The 22,906-nt window shown below is 40.8% G+C and overlaps 1 protein-coding gene across 5 annotated transcripts in view; it reads left to right on the top strand.

Moving 5' to 3' along the window:
- Positions 1-22,906, top strand: part of adamtsl5 (ADAMTS like 5) — a 62,751-nt gene that overhangs the window by 36,490 nt on the left and 3,355 nt on the right. For all 5 annotated transcript variants that reach the window (XM_015953967.3, XM_054732536.2, XM_070554748.1 and 2 more), the window contains 10 exons: positions 6,824-6,990; positions 7,810-7,870; positions 9,638-9,743; positions 10,278-10,405; positions 12,710-12,833; positions 13,638-13,724; positions 14,190-14,353; positions 14,437-14,638; positions 19,249-19,377; positions 19,672-19,743. In XM_015953967.3, the coding sequence (XP_015809453.3) occupies positions 6,824-6,990; positions 7,810-7,870; positions 9,638-9,743; positions 10,278-10,405; positions 12,710-12,833; positions 13,638-13,724; positions 14,190-14,353; positions 14,437-14,638; positions 19,249-19,377; positions 19,672-19,743 (1,240 nt within the window). The remainder of the gene's footprint in view (positions 1-6,823; positions 6,991-7,809; positions 7,871-9,637; positions 9,744-10,277; positions 10,406-12,709; positions 12,834-13,637; positions 13,725-14,189; positions 14,354-14,436; positions 14,639-19,248; positions 19,378-19,671; positions 19,744-22,906) is intronic.

Raw genomic sequence — 22,906 nt, 5'->3', positions numbered from 1 at the left:
CGACGTCAGGTGACCCTGAAAAGAACAAACGATGGAAAGTCATAGCCCAGGTTGATCTCAGCTCAGTGTGTGTTCAGCACGAGTCACAAAGTCAAAGAGAGTCAGTTTGGTTTTTCCTCCTGGCAAAAAAGTTAGATTAGTTCAAAGAAAAACTTGTAATAACATTTGATTATAAAACGTATTGTAAAAAGGCAGCCGTGTACGCGTTAGTGTGGAGGAGCTTTCATGAAGCATAGCGTCTCATTATTCAAATAAAACACGTCTGTTGGTTCCGGGCCAATCAGGGGCTAGAGTGACCTGGGCGGGAGTGTCATTTTTAAAGCTTGCTTACTCACAAAACAAGGGCAGAAAACTGCATAAGTGACTTTCCATGCAAACTTTGTGATTTATAAAGAAACACTTGACAGAAGAACTTTAATCAGACTTTGAACCCGGCGTAAATTGTTTGTTTCTTGCTGAGCTTAAGTCATGTTTTGGTAAGGATTCAACTCAAAGTTTTGTAAATATGGCCCCTGTTCATGAGAATAAATGAACATTTTAATACTTTCACTCGTGTAAACTTTTATTTTTGGCACATTTTGGTTCAATTGACGCAGTAAATATCACATTTTAAAGTGTTAATAATGAAAATATAGATAATATAATTTATAAATGTAATTACAATGCAAGCTATTATTTTTCTCAACAGTGTGTTGGGTCAGAGCGTGTTTTAATGCTGCTAGTTAAGATTTCATTTATTTTAAATACATTGAAAATAACTATCTTGATGGTTGAAGCTACACGTCTGAACAAACGCCTGAGAGAATTAATCAATGGTGAGATTAGACCCGGTGATTTTATTCTGTTGTATTAAATCAATTATAAAACCCAGAAAAACTTTGTTAAACACCAAAGAATCATTTTGAACACTTTTGTAGTTTTGTTTCCTCAAAATATGCATTTTAACTATTTCTTACAGACACAAATCATTTACTTTATTTATTTATTTGTTGCAATATCATCAGTTAGTAATATGTTTATGTCTTGTTTATTATTTCATCAAATTTTCACCAACACGTGTGTGTGTGTGTGTGTGTGTGTGTGTGTGTGTGTGTGTGTGTGTGTGTGTGTGTGTGTGTGTGTACATCAGCTTCTGTATCAGAAACCTTTGGGACAGCTGACAGTTTCCGTGCTCCTCCAGGGCAGAGAATCTGGAATGTGTGTGAGGAGAACCAGCAGGATTTGTCTAATCACTTTTATTGTTTGGCTCTGTTGATCCTGATCCACCAGGCTCACAAGGCTGTCTGTTGTTCTTTGTACCCTCTTGAATAGATGAATTTGTCTGTTTACTTTCTGGTTAGAATTGAGGAGGAGGAGGCTCTAGGAGGAGTCGCACATAACTGATTTCTGTTTCTTAAATGATATTCCAGCATTTCAAATTGCTGACGGTTTCCATTCATCAGCCCACAGCTGCAAGATGGCACTGTAGAGTGCTCACAGTCAGATAGATGGTGTCATTCACAGATAAACAAAAACTAAAAAAAATTAGAACAAGAAGCAAATAGTATAGGGAGCGTAAGTCACACCCATCCGGACCATGGGTCCCTGGAAGAATGAAAAAATGAATGCAAGTCAACGGATCTAAAAATGCTATTTTTTATCCTGATTGTTGTGTGCCATGGATTTCACGTATGATGTCTATTAATATTAAGGACAATTTCTGAATCCTCTCAAGGCTTGCTGCGTAACGTCACTGTCGTAATATCAATTCTCTGTCACGCATAAGAGGCATGTTGACTGGCTGTTTTCCAACTCGTTTTCCTAACCCTTACCAAACAAACACATTCAAGAGCAAATAGCAGGTTCAATTGTTTTCTAATTCATATGAAATGTCCAAAAATACTATTAGAAATGCTTATTGTGGATTTGTGCATTTTAAAATACATAACAGCAAAGTTTTTCTATTAAAATTGTCCTTTCTCAGCAAAGCCTCCAAAAAGGTTATTTTGTCTAAATCTGAACCTCTGGCGTAACCAAAGGGAGCTAGAAGCTTGGCGCTGCCTCAGCTCAGTGTGGAGAGTGGCTAGTTTTAGAGTAGAGAGGTCATGTTAGCCAGTCAGTGTGTGTTTACTAGTGTTGGATTGTGTTCATGTTGATAAACTATAGTCTGTGAAGGCTGTACCAGCTCCAGCCTGTCTGGACATCGAGTCCACAGGTTTCCAGATCAGAGAAACAATGCCTCTATCTCCGTGCCTGAGGGCGTTTTGTGCAGCTGAAAAGACGGACTTCCGTAGCCCACGTCGGTTGGTACCAGGACAGGGAGGTCCGCAATGGGCTCCGGAGACCCGTGACAGGGTTTAAAAAATTAAATGCGGATTTCTGGGGCTCAGATCACTGTCAGAACCAGGTCAGAACCGACCACAAGAAGAGACACGTGGCTCAGCGGGTCAGTCGAGCTGGTTTCAGGGTTGTAACCAGATCAGAACCGCCGCCCGAACCTCCAGGGCAGGATGTGTGGCTTTTAAAAATGCCAACTCAGCTGGCTCACTGGTTTCTGGGTCAGATCCAGCTCACAGAAGCCCGCATGAGCTCCAGAACCAGATAACAAGCATCTCTCTCTCTCTCTCTCTCTCTCTCTCTCTCTCTCTCTCTCTCTCTCTCTCTCTCTCTCTCTAAGCGCTAAACTACGTTACGTGAACGTATATTAACGAGTATGAGACCGCTGACAGACACTCATTAGTATTAATATTATATTAACCGACCGATACTATTTTAATTGTCTAGTACACAGTAGTAATCTGTACAATATTGTGATGTTAGCACACGAGTTTAAGCTAGCATCATTAACTCACCTGCTGACCCCCCGCTGCTTCTCCTCACATCGCAGCACAATCTCTCTGCTTTGGCCGATGGTTTCTCCCTCTGGTTTGTCTCTGCTCTCTGGGGTGAGCAGCAAACTCATAACTTTATGGTTTTGGTCCATCATAAGTAGAATTATAAACATTATAATACTTTATAAACATATATACATAGACGCCCCTTGGACTGGCGCTGCTGGAACTGCCGTAGTGGCTGGCCGTCATTTTAGATGGGTCTCCATTCGCCCCCAGTGCATTCATTTCTACTGAAGAAGGTGCTTACCCAACTAAAAAACACATTTTATCAAGCTTTTTCAAAAAAATCAGACATTATAATTACAACACTAGTTAATTAGAACATAACATACACCGTAGGCTGCACAAAAACATACATAGTTGCTCACTCTGCTTGACTTTGGAGAGTGAAGAGACCCATCCAATATGACAGCGAGGCTGCTATGCGCTTCAGCGCCCAATGGGGCATCTATGTATTCATGTCTATGGGGTCTACATGGCACTGCCGTAAAGCAACTCACAGTCAGTACCTCCGGTGGTGGACCGCATGACGTGGGACCCCATAACTCTATCATAGCTCTGACAATGAGCATAATAGATGATAGTTTATGCCACCAAAACCTTTCAAAATAAGTTATTTTAAGGTGTAAAAGTTGTGGAATGTGTGTTTAAAGACACATTCTGATGCTAAGAAAGCTCTTATTTTTTAACTAAAGTTATTTTAGGTTTTGTGTGAAAATACATCCAGGATTACAAATGTGTATCACCAAACTGACATTATCAAACCAGACACGGAGAAGAAAATGGCTGAATCCTTCCTTCAGGAGGAAAGAACCACCATAAATCTGGCCAAGCGGTAAGTAGCGGCTACGCTAGGGGAGAGGAGATTCTGTGGTGACGTCACTTATGTGACATGCCGACGTCTGATTTGTAGTCAAATAATTACGAACTTTTACAAGCTGATAAAGCTCAAATTACATGACAGGCATGGTCAAAATACACATTGTTACTTTTGTTTTAAATTGAATTATAACATATTTTGTTTCAGGTCGTAAGGCAAAGCTGATTAGGATGTAGCTCTCTTAGTCCCGTTGGCCTGCAGTCATTATTTTGTTCTTCAGGGACCCATGAGCTGACCGGAAGGGGAGGAGACTTAGGCTCCCTACCCTGGAAGAGCTGAATTACAGCAAAGACTTGTTTGTTTGTCACTGGAACATTTTCAAAGAATCACATCTCTGGAACATTAAATATTCTGTAATAATACGTTTTTTTTTTTTTGTTTTAATGCCAACATCGTCTCTTTATTACATAGACTCCTCTCTTGGCCACTGTTTTACATTTTTGATGGGCCATCATAGCACATATGTGGTAAATATGAAATACAACCAATTTGTTGTGAAAATGAAAATTAATCTGGTAAAATTTTAACGTTGCAGATTTTTATATAAAATTATAATTCTTACTACTTATTATTTTTTCATTGGACTGACAAGCTGTTTGGATATTGTACACAGTAAACACATTATATTTGGAATATGAGTCTAATAACAAAAATAAGTAAAGACAAGGAAGAAATATATTCAAAATCTGTCAAAACAGTGCTTTGAATGAGTCAGCAGATTTATTGGTGACCAGCTTAGTATCACCCCCAAAGGCAGACGGAGTCATTTCCCTGTCGTTACCTTGTACCTTGATTTTAAATCTTTTTTCAACTTCAAAGGTTATTGAATACATTTGCCATAGTCTTCACATCTTCACTGGCTCCCTGTCATTTTCAGAGTGCAGTTTGTTACTGACCTTTGTATTTAAAGCTCTCAAATGACCTGGCACCTCCCTATTCTCTCTGACCTGCTCACTCCATAAGTACCCACGTGCACGTTGAGGTCGGCTGACCTTTTGCTGCTGTGCACGCCACGGATGCGATTCAAATCGCGGGGTGAACGAGCATTTGTCCATGCTGCCCCAAAGCTGTGGAACTCATTGCCCATTGGAGTTCGGCAGGCTCCATCTCTGGCGGTTTTTAAATCTCGTTTAAAGACCCACTTCTACGCTTTGGCATTTAGACAGTGACTCGTTTTAGTGTTTTATTGTATCACATATATATATATATATATATATATATATATATATATATATATATATATATATATATATATATATATATCAGACGTCAAGCTAAACAGACAGGGTTAAAAAAATATGATCGACCTTTTTCCCCATCTCTTTCATTTTTTAAATAGTAATTAATAAACATTCGATACCATTACATTTTCCTTTGATTTAATTTTAAATAAATATTTAGAATGCCCAGGTAGCACATAATGCAATTTAACGGTTTTCTTAAAGTAGGAACGTTTAACCTGTGCGGCCAGAGCGCTCTCCTTTCTTCTGCTCTGCGTAAACCTGAGCTGATCACCTACTTGTGCGTAATCAAATGTCTATACGGGAAAAGATGGAAAAGATATAGCCATGAGGTTCACTTTTGCCTCAGACCGACTTATTGCTTTTTATGGTGTGGCTGAAACTGCGATCCGCTGCCACGCGGACTGGAATAACAAATGCTGCAGTAACATGAGTTGTTGTCAGGTTCATGAGGAGTCACTGGCTGGAGCGGACCCGACTTTAATACGTCATCCCAAAATAGAACCTAATATCTTAATTTGACCTTGAATGAAAAATTTTATAAAACCTCTTAAAAGTTTTTATCACAGAGGAGGCAGCGCTCATTTCTGTCTTCAGTCTGACGGCGCGCCGGAGTTTGCGCAGCGTGTGCGCTTATTGAATCTGTGTGTGTGCGTGTGTGTGTGTGTGTGTGTGTGTGTGTGTGTGTGTGTGTGTGTGTGTGTGAGTGTGTGTGTGTGTGTGTGTGTGTGTGTGTGTGTGTGTGTGTGTGTGTGTGTGTGTGTGTATGAGCCGCTCAAGTCACCGCGTCTCGTTATTGGCGCTATTTAAACCAATGTCGTAAAATTACTTCTGCCCAGCCCAGATGTGCTCACTTGTGCACCCGTGAGCCGTGGTTCTGCTGGAACGCGTCTGACCTCTGACAGACGCACTCTGAACTTCAGATCTTCAGCGCGCTGTTAAAAGCCTGAATGGGAATCATTTCTTGATTTATTTAGTTACATCCCCAATGTTCTGTGTGTGAGGTTTACAATGTCAGAACACCTGCATGAGACAGGTGTTAATTACAATCTGCCAGAATGACTCACCACCTTCAGATTCCTCCAACACCGTTAAAAATGATCAAATACAGAACATATCGGGCTGCACAGGCCAGAGTGCTGAAGCTCGGCACATTGTTATTATGAAGCTAGGGCACATGTGGAGGATACACGCGCTCACAAACATATACTTGTTTTCAATTATATTTATTGTGCCCACTTACTTTTTCTTAGGCCCACCTACAAATGAGTTTCTACGCTAATGGTGACATATGACAGACTTCTCTGAGCTCTGCAGCCATTACACTTTTCACCTCGCGCACCCCCTAGCGGCAGCTCGCGCACCTCCAGGGGTGCGCGCACCACACTTTGGGAATCCCTGTTTTAAGTGTTCTTAGTATTCATCTGCTTTTGTTTGGGATTTTTATCCTCTGTTTTAGTTATTTCGAATGGTTGTGTTTTGTTTTAGCCTGTGCAGCACTTTGGGCAGCTCCCATGCTGCGTTTTAAATGTGCTATATAAATAAACTATGCTATGCTATGCTATAGGAAATGCTTCAGACTGACTCCTAATCAGTTGTCACAAACAAAGACATTAAGCTCATCTAGGTAGGTGTGTGTCATGGCCTAAGCTTTAGTTTCTAAACCCATCAGTAAATGATCAATATGAAAAGATACGTAGTCTGGCATCTGAAGTCTTTGAACTTGTCAAAACTGGATGCAAATATTCAGGAAGTCTGTGTGATGTCAGTGATCTGAAGCCACAGTTGGATCTGTGTGAAGCTCCATCCCCATCCTTTCACTGTTTCAGGCCTCCTGGGGTTCTGCGTGGGGTTCTAGCAGCTCACCAGAACATCCTGTCCGTGCACGACGACAGCTGAACTTCAGAAACGAGTGGGCCACATGGAGCGGCTGGTCTGTCTGCTCACGCAGTTGTGGGGGCGGAGCTTCTGTACGGACTCGCACCTGCCTTACCAGGTAACAAAGAACCAGAACTATGGAAAGTGATGATGAAACGCCCACTTTATTTATAACTTATTAAAAGATTTATGAAATACATCTTTCTAACTTACATTAGCATTCTAAATCTGTCATCTGTTTGTGTTTTATTCAGCTTTTCAAGCAAAATTAGGAAACCAATGAAAGCGTTCTTTAATGATTGACAGTCCTATCTTTAATCGAACCCTAACGCTCGTCTACTTATTTCTTTCTCCAAATCAGATTTCTTTTTTGTGTTGATTGAATGAAATTGTTTTATTTTTGCCCTCAGCAGCATAATTAAGAGGACATCTGGGGCGATGGTGGCACAGGAGTTAAGTGCTCGCCCCGTAATCGGAAGGTTGCTGGTTCGAGCCCCGCTCAGTCTGTCGCTGTCGTTGTGTCCTTGGGCAAGACACTTAACCCACGTTGCCTGCTGGTGGTGGTCAGAGGGACCGGTGGCGCCAGTGCTTGACAGCCTCGCCTCTGTCAGCGCGCCCCAGGGCAGCTGTGGCTACATTGTAGCTCCTCCCCACCAGTGTGTGAATGAGTGTGTGAATGGGTGAATGACTGATTGTGTTGTAAAGCGCCTTGAGGGGTTCCAGGACTCTAGAAGGCACTATATCAAATACAGACCATTTACCATTTACCATATGTTTGTATGGAGAACATATATGAACAATTGCTGATAATCAAAGATCAAGAAAGAAAATAGGACTAAACTTTTACCATTTTTATGTTTGGTGCACTTTCTATGCAGCGTATGTTTTTCTAATTTTGCCCAGAAGCGTTTAGCTGAGTTTGTTGTTTCTGTTTTAGGAACCCTGTTGGTGGGCCGTGTGCAGGAGATCCCAGACAGTACAAGATCTGCAACACCAAGGTCATTTTAGGTTACAAGTGTTTCCTCTCAATGTAAATAGTTAGATACACAGTTTATGTTTGCTTCATAAATCGGTCTCATGGATGTGTGACAGTGGAAGGCTCACACACACACACACACACACACACACACACACACACACACACACACACACACACACACATACACACACACACACACACACACACACACACACACACACACGCACACACACACACACGCATGCACACACACTAGCCTGCGTTTTCATAACAGCCCACTGACCTGCCCACTGTGAGGTCACTGGCGTGTGTGTAGGTGTGTTTGAACAGCCATTCCCTGTTTCCATATTGATGGAAGGTAAACACACCCTGATGAGTCACCAGCATGTTTGAATCTATTTGTTGCAGCTGATTCATCACAACACTCAAATCATTTATAAAGCATCGATCCTGACTTTGCTACGTGAGAAAATGATGATTTGTTTATTTACTGCAGTTTTCACACTAAACTAGTAAAAATCTACTAACCATTTTTTTAAAATGCAACATTAATTTGAATGTATAATTTCGCTATAATGCCTGTCTAAAATGCTTCAATAACAATGAATGCAACTGGGAGTAAACAACAGCAGGATCTGACAACTGGTGCTTCTTCTGAAAGAATTCTGCTGCTGTGTCCTTGGGCAAGACACTTAACCCACTGCTGGTGGTGGTCGGAGGGACCGGTGGCACCTGTGCTCGACAGCCTCGCCTCTGTCAGCACGCCCCAGGGCAGCTGTGGCTACATCGTAGCTGATCACCATCAGTGTGTGAATGAGTGTGTGAATGGATGAATGATACACTATAGTGTAAAGCGCTTTGGAGTCCTTACTCTGAGAGGCGCTATACAAGTGCGGGTCATTCATTTATCATTCTGTGCTGTTTCATGGCTGCTTGTGTCCTGTGACGTTGCACTACTGCCGCTTCTCGACTCAGACTAATGTTACACCTCTAAAAAGTCTCAAATCCACATAAACCCAATCCCAGGAAACAGGCTGTTGAAGCATCGGGGAAAACCTAAACAAATGAAACAAAGGCAGATAATGACATTCATGCAAAATGCCAAACAAGTGTTTGACTCAATTAAAAATAGTAGCTTAAAAGGCAACTGATTAAGGATTTTGTGCTAAATAACATTTACTCTTAGTTTTCCAAGCAATGATAAAAAGCTCAGGAGCTTAGATGAACCTTAAAAGATGATCGTGTAGATTCCATCACCACATCCAGATATTACATAGGAAAGGAAACGACGACTGAGCTCTCTGGAGAGATAGACACCTTTCAGCTGCTCTTTAGAAAGAGAAACAGACACATGCTCCTATAAGCTGCTGAAAGGATGCTCAACATGAAGTAAAAACAGCTTCTGTGATGAGATGATAAAGCATCAGGATCCACAGCTGACCTACTGGTGTAGCAGATTTGTTTTCATGCCAAGAGGTTTGTTTCAGCAGGCTGATGTCAGACCTCAACAGCGTGACTTCTTACACACACACACACACACACACACACACACACACACACACACACACACACACACAGGGACCCAGCCTGCCGCTGAGATCTGTTTTTTATTAAACATTCATGGAGCACCATCAAAAGGAAAACTCACATCAACAGGGACTGTTGAGCAGATAAAATGTCAAGAATGGACAGATTCTCCATTCAAAAGGATTTAAACTCAGACAATAAAAAGTTCAATAGGGGTGTGTGTGCGTGTGTGTGTGTGTGTGTGTGCGTGTGTGTGCAGGAGTGTTCTGCTGGCTCGGAGGGTTTCAGGGAGATGCAGTGTGCCGCCTTCAACGACAGACCCTTGGTGGCAGGAAACTCCTTCAGATGGACGACGTTTCATGGAGGTCAGTGGGACTGAACATCTTTTAAAGAATAGCTCTGCCTCCTCTTTATTAACCAGTGCAGAGAAACATCTGGTATCTAGAGGATGTAGCAAGAAAATGTTAAATTAGCGTACTCGATCCCTAAACTGCTCTTTGACAGATAATCTAGAGTCACATCAAATTCAGCAAACTCTTTAGTAAAAACCAAATGTAGGTTCATGTGAAAAATGCTGTCAGCTTTGACATCTATTTCTACAAATACAGAAAAAACACACATGTACCTGTAGCTGGCAGTCGATGAAGACAACCTAATGTCATGTAAAAAATGATAGAATCTGTGTAGAGATTATAATCTGTTTTTGTAATTAAACAAAGAACAAACCCTGCTGTCAAATGGATTAAAAAATTTTAGATTGTTATAGCTTTATCCCTCTGTATTCCCCTTAAACTCTCACTTCCCTTCCCTGCCTCCTACCTCTCTTTCCTCCCTCTTGCCTCTTCCCCATCACTTTGTTTTTCATGAACAAATACTGAACTGAGAATATCTTCTGCTAGGCTCTAACCCCTGTGAACTCAGCTGCCTGGCTCTGGGACACAACTTCTACTACAACTTTGGTCACGTTCTGGACGGCACATCCTGCAGCAAGGAGCCCGGAGCGGTGTGTGTAAACGGACGCTGTCTGGTGAGTCACGACAGTGCTGGTTGTGTTAACACGAATGGTGTTTAATGCATGGAGGATGAACAAATAAGTGAAAATTGCTTACAAATGTGGAAAGTCTAGAGAACTATAGATCAAGACTGTTTTAAAGAGATACAAGCTCTTATTTGGTCTAGAAGAGCTGCAGCTGACTCAGCCACCATATGTAGAAAAGGACCAGGACACATCTGGGTTTCTATAACAACCTGTGAATCTGGGCTGAGCCTAATGCTGTTCAGTCTCAATGAGCTGAGGTTTAACTGCTGTTGACCACTCTGAGAGGAGCTCTCAGGAGACGTGAACCCCGTGCTGAGTATGCACTCATCAGTGGGAACTGCAGCCTTCTGGCATTACAGCTCAGCTGAGCACAAATCCACCATTCCACTCATGTCACTCTCACACAGATGGGGAGGGCTGGAAACAAACATATCTGCAGCATCATGAAATAATACCCAGTGGACACATCTGTTGCAGGGAGGGGACAGCTCAGCGTTGGGATTAATACGTGTCTGTGTTTACATATGCCAGCTTGTGTGTGCATGCTCACATGTGGCATTTAGTGTAAATAAGTAGATTTATGGGTCATATTCTCGGGCTGGGCGAGGTCAGAGCCACGACGAGCTTGAAACAGGAAGCAGATGTAGCCTGCAGCTGGTGTGGAGCGCTGCAGGTCACAAACCAAGATTGGATCTGCAGCGCACATGGCTGCTTTGGACATGGAGGGCTTCCAAAACAGTTGGGATGCTGTGCTGAATATAAAAACAAAAGCAAACATGTGTGAAATGCTGGTTTTGGCTTTCAGTTATTTCGTTGAGTGATGTGGTGCACATTTTCGTTTACAGGTTAAACTAAAAAAATAACAACATGATGCAAAAGTTCATTTATTTCAGTAATTCAAACTATTATATGAGATAGACTCATTCCATGTAAACTCAGATATGTCAAGCCTGTATTTGTTATAACTGTGATGGGCGTGGCTTACTGCTTTTGAAAACCCCACATTCAAAATCTCTACCAGAATATTGTGAGAAGGTTCAACAATACACACAGCATGCTGGGAGTGTAAATAATGCAATATAAGTCAAAACTCAGTTTTCTGGCTCCCCCTTGCTGTGTCAGTTGAGGGCTTCCAGGGGAGCCAGGCACCCTGTTGGGGGAGCTGGGCTCCCCTTAGCTCCCCTGTATCTTGAACCCTGATTTCATCTGTTGATATTCTAAATGATGAAACTTTTTGTCTTTACCTGCGTAGCTGTATGGAATTGTTTTACTCGTAGAGCCAATCTAACACAGATGTTGTCTTCATGCTCGGGAGATTTTTGGTGTTTTGCTGTTCACTTGTTGCTCCCCAGCTGGGGCCCTGTTTACACTGCCTCTTGTCACAGAGGATTCTCTTCTTGTTTTGCTCACCCAGATGCTCGCAGTGTTTTTGTATCTTCAAAGAGACTCAGGGGGATGATTACAGGTTCAGAAGATTGTTGCTCTTCTTCTTGGGAACGTCCCCCTTGATTAACCTGCTCTCTTGAGAGGGAAAGCAGCCACTGTAATCTGTCCAACAAGATTCTCCACACACGATAAACCATGCAGTTCAGAGCCCCTTGCTTTGACATTTTAATGTTTACAGGGACAACTCTCTAACCTCTTCTCCTCTCAGGAGGCCCAAACATGCTGTTTTTGAGAGTAAATGTTTATGAGGGTTGAGGGTACAAATCCTGCTTTTATCCATGCACTTTCACAGGAAGTTAACCCTTTGATGCATGAATTATGAAATCTTCAACCATAATTTTTTAACAATTTTTTTCATTCATCTTTAGGTGTGAATGAAACAAATTTCAACTAATAATTTTTGTAACATTTAATAATTTACAAATCATTTATTACATGTTCACCTCAGTGGACAGCGTGCATTCTGAACATGAAATATGTTGGCTTGACTTACTGAAGTCCAAGTGGAGGGGCTCAAATGCAATAAAGTCTTCAACAGCTGTGCTTAACCCTCCCACTGTCTTCATGGGTGACCCCACGAGGAAAGTTGACCAGTGAGCAGGGTTGATGGTTTATCTCTTGAGGTCCATGTGGCAGGGGTGAGGTGGTGCTCACTCCTCACCCCTGAAACATGGAAGGGAGGGTTAATAGCAAAAAAATAAATAAATACCAGTTTTGAGTACCTGGCCACTGTAGTGACCATTATGCATCAAAGGGTTAATGAAAAGGGATTTTTTTTACCCATTAGGACACACATAAGACAGAAGGGGACGTTAGTCTGATATTTTATGTTTGCTTGTTATGCAGAAGCCAGGCTGTGACTCCATCTTGGGTTCAAAGCAGCAGGAAGACGCCTGCATGGTATGTGGAGGACACAACACCACCTGCCTGCACCACAAGAGTGTGTACCAGAATCGCAGGATGGAGGCAGGTAGGAAACACACACACACGCGCGCGCATGCACACATCGTCATCATCATCATCATCTGATTATCTCTAAGGGAGATGAGGCATCAGTGTGGGAATATTTCCAAGCCATGTTTTTCTTTTCTCACCCAATATGTATTAGTCATTCAGGCTCAATAAACAGTGTTGCTCACTGATAAATTAGCCATCACTCATGGAAACCATTCAGGAAAACAATCACGACCGGCTGCCTTCCTGGAAGAACTTCAGTTTACAGCAGATTTTAAATTATGGTAGTCACGATTTCAGGAAGAGGAGGAGGAACACAAAGTTCTTCAAGCTCCTCTGACTCAGGGCCACCAAAACATTTTCTATCTTGCTTGGCACCTGCAGTTTGGAGGATAATATGGGGTATGAGAGGAAGTCTGTTGAGGTTTTAGGTTTGCTCAAATGCAGCAGCCACATGTTAAAGAAATAATAACAGCTTATCAAGAGCACTGATGAGTGATTGGGTTTATTAGATTTTAGAAGCTGAATGGGCTAAGTGTTTGTAATGGTGCCATAAAAACTAACCAAAACCACTCAGATTATCATTATCTACTTTGTATTTTATTTCTTCATTATATTGTAGCTCTGTTCAGCACTTTGGTCATTCTGTTTTTAACTGTGTGATATAAATAAATGTGGTATGGTAGGGCTTTGAGCCTGGTATATTCATGTAATGTGTTTAAGGCTTTTACTATTAGTGAACAAGAACAAACTCTGTTTTTGTGAAGTAGTGAAACTTGTAAAAGACCACCAATAATCCCAAACTCCTCGCTGTCCACAGGCGGGCCTTTTGGATACAATGAAGTTGCCATGATACCGGCTGGAGCCACTCATATCCGAGTCACTGATAACAGCAGGAACTATCTTGGTACCTCACACACACACACACACACACACACACACACACACACACTCGCGCAAACACACACACACACACAGACACACAATACTGCATCTTCTCCCTAGCGACTGCAGTCCCATCTGGGTTCTTGACCCGGTGTGTCTTTTTCCAAGCAACATAATCGCTAAGGGTATCTATTCTCATTCTTGTTTATATGCATGCTAAATAAAACAGGTCCTGAAATGGCACATACTGTGGTTTGGAAACGGATGCTCATAAAGATCATATCTGGGCACCAGGAGCAGAGCTGGTGTCATGGAAAAATCTCTGTTGTAAATAGCCACTGCATATTTCTGCCTCTGACATCCACTTTGCTTCAGCTTGATCAACAAACCAGCACGATCACTGATGTCATAATAACATTTTAACTTTAAAAATGCCATTAAACAATGATCTGTACCATCTCTTCATTCACTTTCTTCTGATGTGCAGCCCTGCAGAATGGTCGCTCCCAGTTTGTGATCAATGGAAACTGGAAGATCAGTGTTCCCGGTGAGTACAGTGTAGCTGGGACCAAGCTGCTGTACCGGCGCTCTGCAGATACCTGGGAGAGCTTCGAGGTGCCAGGACCTACCCAGGAAGACCTCCATCTAATGGTAAAACACAATGAACCCCAGAACAAACCGAAGAAAGACTTACATTTTTTTCTACCTGTGTTCATGCTCCTCTCGTGTGATAGGTTCTTGCCACAGAAAGAAACTCAGGGATTGAGTACGAGTACTGGCTTCCACCAGACCAGTATGCCCTCTACCATGGGAGGAGGAGTCCACTTCGACAGGCTCACCACACCTCCAGCTACTTGCCCAGGATCCAACCAACTACATCAACCACAACAACCACCACCATCCGTTCACCTCCGAACACCACCCGATCCCACTGGTGTAAGTCCTATCTTCTCTATCAAATCATCAAATACCCCCCATGTGATCGTGTCAATCAAAACCTTTAGTCAAATCTGGAAGTTTCTCTCTGTTCTTTGTGAACTTCAAATACAGAAGAAAGTGCATCATTTTTCTAATTTCTATCATGTGCTGCACATCTTCAGGTTTTTACCAGTCTTATCTTTTAAATTAGATAATGACAGATTACATTCTCAGTCTGACTCCAGACACCCCAGTTCCAAGTGTCCTCAAAAGGGTTTATGTTTACTATAATCCCGAATTTTATTTCAATAGCTGTAAAACTGAAAGAGTTATAGACATGTGTAACGTCACGAAATGGCCTGATTTTGAGATGCCACAGGTCAAATTCACAGTCAGGTCAACTTACCCCTGGCTATGACAACCTACAGTATTTTCCCCTCACAGGAGACTGGGTGTCTGCACGTAGTCCCTTTAATCAGAGCCTGCTGCCTCACACCAGCTGGACTGCAGCCCTGACAGTGATAATAAAAGATAAACAATAACAGTCTCTCCTCCAAGGTCCACCACAGAGGAACTCTTTTAAATAAACTCCTTTATTCCCAGGAGAAAGAAGATGTTATAATTAAAAATAATCATTGAATGAACTTTTGTTATTGCTACTCATAATAATTATAAACAATGAAATGTTCATTGATCTGTGCTTAATGATATATTCTTAGCATGTTTACCGGATGAGGTCATCAACATTTGCACTCACACAAAGACGGAGTAAAGTAAGTTAACGCATGACACATAAGTTAACCTTTTGCCCAGATTCAGAGTTTCCATCAAAGAGGGTGTGTCTCTGAGATGCTTGGTAACATCCTCAAACGTGCCAACTTTTGGTTGGCTATTCAAGATAACATCAACCCATTAAAACTAGTTTACTCTGGTTTTTTCCTCAGTTCAAGTTGAGTTCGAACAAGTCAACGGTTCGAGAGTTTTAGAGGAAAAGCTTTAGACCGGCCATCTTTTGCATAACCTCTTTGACCACAAGGTTTTTGAAATGGTGTCAAAACCTTTAACTTTTTCCACACCTGCGAAGCTGAGAACAACAAGATAGTTCCTGCAGAACAAAGCTGACATAAACTCCTTCAGAGTTATTTTTAAGACGCTCTGTTTCATCCATTTATCATTGTGACCTGGGAGACATCTCAAGGCTGATTTGGTCACATCGAAGTTTCTCTACAAACCAGGTGCAGTGGGGTCGTCGGTTCCTGGACATATCAAATCCAAACGGGGGTCTCCAGAATGGGTGAGGTAGAACACAGCGAGATAGCGTCTGTATGTGGTTTTAATAATAACAACTTATAGCTTAATGCAAACCAAATTCTTTCCATCGAGAACTCAGCTTTCTGAATATACGGAGATTCTGAATACATTATATTCACACATAGGTTACAGACATCATCCTTTAGTTTGCATCCACTCACAGTAAATAATAGTTTAAACAATTCGTCAAGTCTTAATTGTTTGTAAAATAAATTCTTATTTTGTTGATAAACCTGACTGTTTCTTGAATCAAAGTGAAGTGTGCACGATCCCTTAATGAATAAAAGAATCTTAGAATCTTCTGACTAATCATCTTAAGACCAGGCAGGGGATATTCTATATTTATATAGAGTATCACAGCTTTTGGTCACAAGTGGTGTTAATAATAATAAATAGCTTAAAGCAATTTACTTAACCCAATATACCCTTTATTAACATTACATAATGGCGAGCCAGCCAGAAAGCCGACGACCCCACTGCACCTGGTTTGTAGAGAAACCTCGATGCGACCAAATCAGTCCTGAGATGTCTCCCGGGTAACAACGATAGATGGATGAAACTGAGCGTCTTAAAAATAACTCTGAAGGAGTACACATGTTTTGCCATTTTGCCAGTTTTTAAGGTCAGTTGAAGTGGATTAGGCTAATCAGTTGTTAATTTGCATGTACTGATTGCTTTCTGACAGTTTCACTAAAATCTGGTCTGTGGGACCCAAATTCTCAAATACATGCAATCATTATCATTACATAGAGAAAGCCATATTGATTTATTATTTTGTAGGAAAATTCAACCAGGGACAGGAGTTATAAATTAGCAGTAGCTATAAACTCTGAATGCATCAGCTACATTCCTATCAAATAAAGGTTAAATAAATAAATCTTATCAAAAATAAATAATTGGCTGACCTTGAAAAAAGAAAATTATTCAAGGGATGCGTGTTGTAGGAGTTAGGGCTGGGCGCATCGATCTAAAATATCGATAGCATCGATCTAACGTTGGTATTGAGTATTTATTAGATACCTACGTGATGATATCAATTCAGTTTCTTCTAGCCTGGCAAGCCATGACGTACTCACCGCTACAGATGTCGGTCAACGAGGCAGTCCACCAAACTCCGTCAAAGAAGATGCAAAACACATCCTTTTCCTAAATAAACGTTAGTACTTCTATCTGATCTTGACTCAATCAAAAGCTAAAGTCATAATAGTCCAAACTTGATGCCAAAGCCGTTTCGAACAAGCGACTGACCATCGACTAGTCAAGTTTGTTTTTTTCCAATAACATCCCGCCTACTTAGTGTTGTGATTGGCCCATGAAATCTATAGAGCTTTATGATTGGACCACTACTGACCGGCAGCCATCTTGATTTGTAGTTTACCTGGCTGATACCTGTGATTGGACTGTTTCAAGCGGCAGCCATGTTTATTGACAGGGACATCCTGCCTACCTCGTTAAAAGAGTGCTGTGATTGGCTCAACAAACCAGTAAAGCACTGTGATTGGAATGCCACGGATGTCAGTCAACGGGGCAGTCCGTCGTTACATTTAGAGTTTCCTAATAAAAATTTAATTTACCTGAAAATGTTTCCTGTATTTTATCATCATTGTACACATGATTTATTAAAGGAAAACTTACAAAATAATTAAGTAATCAATAAAACTTGAGTTTTCAGACAAGATTCTCAAATTGATGGTGACATCATCAATATGAGAATCTTGTCTGAAAACTCAAATTTTATTGGTCCTATTTATCTTAATAAATCCCACAAAACTAGATGGTACTAGACTAGTAGTAAAAAGTATCAGTATTAGTATCGGTATCGGCAATACTGGCCCCTGTATTTACTTGGTATTGGATCGATATCAAATTTTGCAGTATCGTACAGCACTAGTAGGAGTGCATATCAGAGTGTGTGAACAACTCTCATTCGTGCCACATTTAATCTGGGATTTCTTCTGATAAATGTGGAATAAAAATGTGCTGTTTCTTTATCTCCCTTAAATACGTTGATTCACACAAGAATCACAGCCTGAGGACTTGTGCTTTTCAGTCAGACTCTCCTGTAGTAAAGTAGCCTTTAAGAAAAAAGTTTTCCAGTTGGTGGATTTCTGCCAAAAAGAACGTTTGCCAAAAAGAGTGTTGCATAAAACGGTGAAACCTAAAAGTGATTCATAGTTTTTCTGTGTAATCTGAAAACAAAGATGTCTGCTTCCTCTTTTTGGTCAGTGTGCAGTTGCATCATCCACACTGTAACAGGTTCCCCAGGATGTTTAATTTAAACTGTAAATAAATAAATGCAGTGAGATTCATGTGTGAATTTAGGTGGCAGCCAAACTGGTATTAGTGTGTGTATGTGAGGATAAAAGGACTATTATTATTATTAGAGCATACCAATCACATTAACCTTCCCTTTCATCAAGTCATCCTGTTTTAGAGCACAGTCAGATTATTTTAGTCCTTTTCATGAAAGCCTTTAATATAATTTTCAGACAGGTCCTCTGAAATAATCACATGGAATTCATATTTATGATGTGCAGAGTAGATTTAACAAACAAGACATGTGCTGCACCTGGGGAGTTGCTGGGTTTATAGCAGATGCATACTGGTTTTATTGTTTGAGAGACTCAAATCAGGTGTGAGCATAAAAACGTGATCTGCTTAGAAGCAGAGGAAGGTAATTCCATAACACAAAACCAGATTAAGGGACACAGAAAGACTGTTTTCAGATTTAAACAAAATAAAAAGGACCACACAAACTGAGGAAATTAATGAATGTATCCACAACAGGTACAGAATTCAGCAACAGAAACCAGGTGTGATTCACAGACAAAGGGACTTTATAAACTAAAACAGGAAGTAAACTAAAACAGAATACACAACTATGACCCACAACAAACACAAAACAACCCAAATACACGGAAGTATTGCTGGTTTTACAAGGACATGATGTTGCTTTTAATTACGCTACGTTAGCCTCTAGACATGACCTAAGCATGTGGTTGGTTCCTTGAGGACTGAGGTTTAGTGGAGATTCAGACTGTTGATACTAGTGGTGTTATGGAGCTGTTGTTTGGCTTTTGGATGAATGGATGAAAATGAATTCTAGTGTGGACTCAAACTGTGCAGCTAAGGTGGAAAAGGAACCCTTAAAACATTGTTTGTACCTCTTTAGTTTTGTGTTGTAGTTGTTTTGCTAAATAAACATGTTTAGACACTGCTCCAACCTGAATTCAGATTTACTCATTCATTCGAACATAGAAGACAAAGATTGTTTCTAAACTTTAATTGAAAAACACGTGTTTTTTTTTGTCTTCTAGTTTTAGATCTCTTAAAGACACCGCGCCAGTCTCTCCAGCACAACCACCATCAGCGTCCTCGCCAGCCCATCACGCGTTTGGAGCGTGAGGAAAACCACAGAAACCTCCTGCCTCAGGCCCCACCTGGAAGTATGTTCACCTAAACCCTAAACATCTACCACTTAGCCACACATGAGCTGTTAGACCTGAAAAGAGCTGCTAAACTTTGTGTTTTTATGCCACTGTAGACACGGTGATTTAAATTCAATAACTTTAATAACATTTCACATTTGCTCCAATTTGATGATGTTTGAAAATGTACAGTAAAAGTTTGAACAAGGGGACGGGGTGCCTGCAGCAAGGCTACTTTACTGTGTAACCTCAGATCTGCTCTAAATCACGTTCTTCCTTTTCCAGCCTAACTCTTTTCCGTTCATCACTCAGGGCATTGTGGAAAATGTCTGCGAGTTAAAGGTCGGAGAGAACGCCAGAGGCAGTATTGCCAAAAAGACTTTGGTGAGGCTTTACATGTTTCTTATGAAGGGTGGTGGTGTGGAGCGATTATGGTCACAGTGTCATACCTGCAGTAGACAGCAGACAGGGAAGTCCTAGTTTGGAGAATATTGGATGAATTTTCTTCAAGGAGTCAAGCTAAAAGCATCTCAACAGAGAAATGATAAACAGTGAAATCCACCATCAAGATCAGGTCCAACTTTCTCACCATGGCCCCTTTCTCCTCAGACACAGACTATATATACCTTAGGCCACATGCCTTCTACTCTTTCTTTTGAATGACAGATAGATGAGGTATAATGAGGTATCATAGATGAGGTATAATAAACATGCTATGGCTGGGACGAGGTAACGGTGGCGTTGGTTGTAGACGATGGAAGCTCTTTGGGCTTTTTAACTAATCGTAGTTTTATTGGATTGTTGATTTGTTCCAAACAAACACATAAACAATGTAACCATCAACAGCAAAACACTATTTAGAGTTATTTCACCAACTGCATTACTCGGTTCTGTTTTTTAACACAGGAAAGGGTTGTTTTACCTTTTTTTGATGACTTTTCGACTACTCCTGCAGTCTTCTTCAGAGCTTGCCACTGTTGGCGGCGTCACTTCCTTCTCCATTAATCCGCAGGAAGCAGAGGACGGTATCGCCAGCAGCGAGCTCTGAACAAGACTGCAGGAGTAGTTGAAACGTCAGCAAAGAGAAGGTAAAACAAAATGTTTCTGTGTTAAAAAAGAACCAATTAATGCAGTTAGAAGAAACACAGAGAATGAACGCGCAAAAGATTCCATTTCATCATGTGTCTTTTGAGTCACGACAACAAAATGATGGCAAAACACATTGTTGAGAAAAGATGCACATCAGTAATTATTCCCACTTTTCAATTATGACTCCCACAGTGGAATGACCCCTAGCAAACTTGTCCCACACAATTCGAATTTCAAGCAGCGATGCTCCTGGAAAAACAAACTTTTGTGCACCCTGACTCACCTCTTCCAGGTTCCTGTAACAGCTCTTCTATACTTTTATAGCAACTTCATCATTTTTTTTATGTTGTCTGTATAAACTCAAATCTGTCTGGTACGTGTTTCTTAGATTTCTAATCATGAATGAATGAATAAATGCCTTCAATCTCCTCAACACTGGGACTCCCAGAATCCTAACACATACCTAAAGGCATTCTGGCCATTTGATTGTGAGGATGTAATCGAGTAAAATGGTTATCTGCGCTTAGTTGAGTAAGTACACTTTATTCATACAGCACTTTGGTTGGCCTCGGCCGTAAGTAAGTACATTTTATTTATATAGCACTTATCACGGACATAGAATAACAAAGTGCTTCACATAGATCAAAACAAAATAAAACGAAGTCATAAAATCATGAATAGATTAACATCATAAAATCAAAATGATCTCAAAACAGAATCAGATTAACATCAGGAAAAATAAAGTCATAAAATTATAAAATTTCATAAACAGGTGAAGATACAAGTTTTGAGTTAAAAATAAGAAAATAAAAGGTTTAGGTAAAAGCAGCTTTAAATAAAAGGATCTTCAGCTGTTTTTTAAAAAGTGTTCAGACTGTCCATGCTGCGTAAGGATAAATGAAGATCATTCCAGAGTCGGGGTGCAACAGTCTGGAAGGAGCGATCACCTCGACTTTTATATCTGGTCTTTGGAACTTCTAGAAGGTTCTGGTGTGTGGACCTGAGGGCTCGGGTTGGAGCATAAGGCTTTAACAGTAATAGAGGGAGGAGCTTGATCATGTAGAGCATTGAAAGTTATAATCAGGAGTCTAAAACGGACTCTAAAGTTAACGGGTAACCAGTGCAGAGACATCAGAATAGGAGTGATGTGAGCTCTTCTGTTTGCTCCAGTTAGGAGCCTCCAGAGTTCTGGACCAACTTAAGGTGGTCAAGGGCCTTTTTGTTAAAACATGTGAAGAGTGTGTTACAGTGATCTAGACGGGAGGAGATAAAGGCATGGATAACCATTTCAAGTTCATGTTTTGACACCACCCTTCGCAGTTTGGAGATATTTCTTAAATGATAAAAACAGATTTGGACCAACCTTTTTGAGTGGCCTTCATTGATTGGTCAAAAATAACACCCAAATTCCTTAAGTTTGTCTTGACGGCAGAGGATAAATGACCAAGTTTTAGACTAATCAGGAGAACCACGCTCTCAGGGGCAATGATGAGACATTCGGTCTTTTCAGAGTTTAACTGAAGTTAACACATTATGAATATAAAGACCTGATAGTATGGAATAAAAATACAAATGTAATCCAAACTGTTAACAGAAGCTTGTCACGGCTACTTTCCGCAAGGGGGTGGGAGGTCGTTTTCCACGATGTTATTACAGTCTCAGCCGCTTACTACTGCAGTTATCGTCAGGTTTCTCCTCTCTGCCCGAAGCAGCATCGTTTCTAACGTCTGTTATCCTGACAACTTTCTCCTAAAAGCCATTTTAGCTGCAGTTTTATGGGGGCAATGACCAGAGAATGAACACTGGGCAACAGTGACTCTGTCCATCATCCACAGGAGAAATTCACCAAATTACAGAATTGAGCTGTCCGAAAGACGGTTGTGGGAGATAAAGATGGAAACAACCATATTTATTTTTTGATATTTTATTTAATAGACATTGTAACATGGGAATAATGCTAAATAAACACATTGCGTTGTTGGAACATCCATATTTATGAAAAGTCAGGAAACAAGGACAACATAATCTGTTTACACTCCAGAATACGAGACTCTGGACAGTGTTTCAATAACCAATGTTGTTTAATAGTCATGTTTTCAGTATTGACCACATATGTAATCATGAGTCTTTACTTTTTCAAAATGATCAGCCCTAGAAAATTCATATTGAAAGAGTTCTGTTCAGTTACCCACTGTGCAAAGACCTACTGCAGACGTCCGACGGAGGTGGTCTGGACCGATGGACTCAACAGGATCTGCACGTCCACGAGACTGTTTGCAGGGTAGCTTTAGTCCTTCAGGAGAATTTCTCTTTAAATCTCCAAACTGAGTCACTCTCTACTGCAAGTAAGCTACTGACTAATGTTTACTTTGCCACACAACCCCACTTAGACTATTCATATAAATTTGTGGCTGATTTATTTCCCTTTTTGTGACGAGACACTAACTTGTTTTTTTGC

This window comes from Nothobranchius furzeri, chromosome 9 (assembly GCF_043380555.1).
Source record: "Nothobranchius furzeri strain GRZ-AD chromosome 9, NfurGRZ-RIMD1, whole genome shotgun sequence".
In the NCBI taxonomy this organism is placed as follows: domain Eukaryota; kingdom Metazoa; phylum Chordata; class Actinopteri; order Cyprinodontiformes; family Nothobranchiidae; genus Nothobranchius; species Nothobranchius furzeri.
The sequence above is the reverse complement of the archived record's forward strand: the minus strand, read 5'-3'. Positions and strand labels throughout refer to the sequence as shown.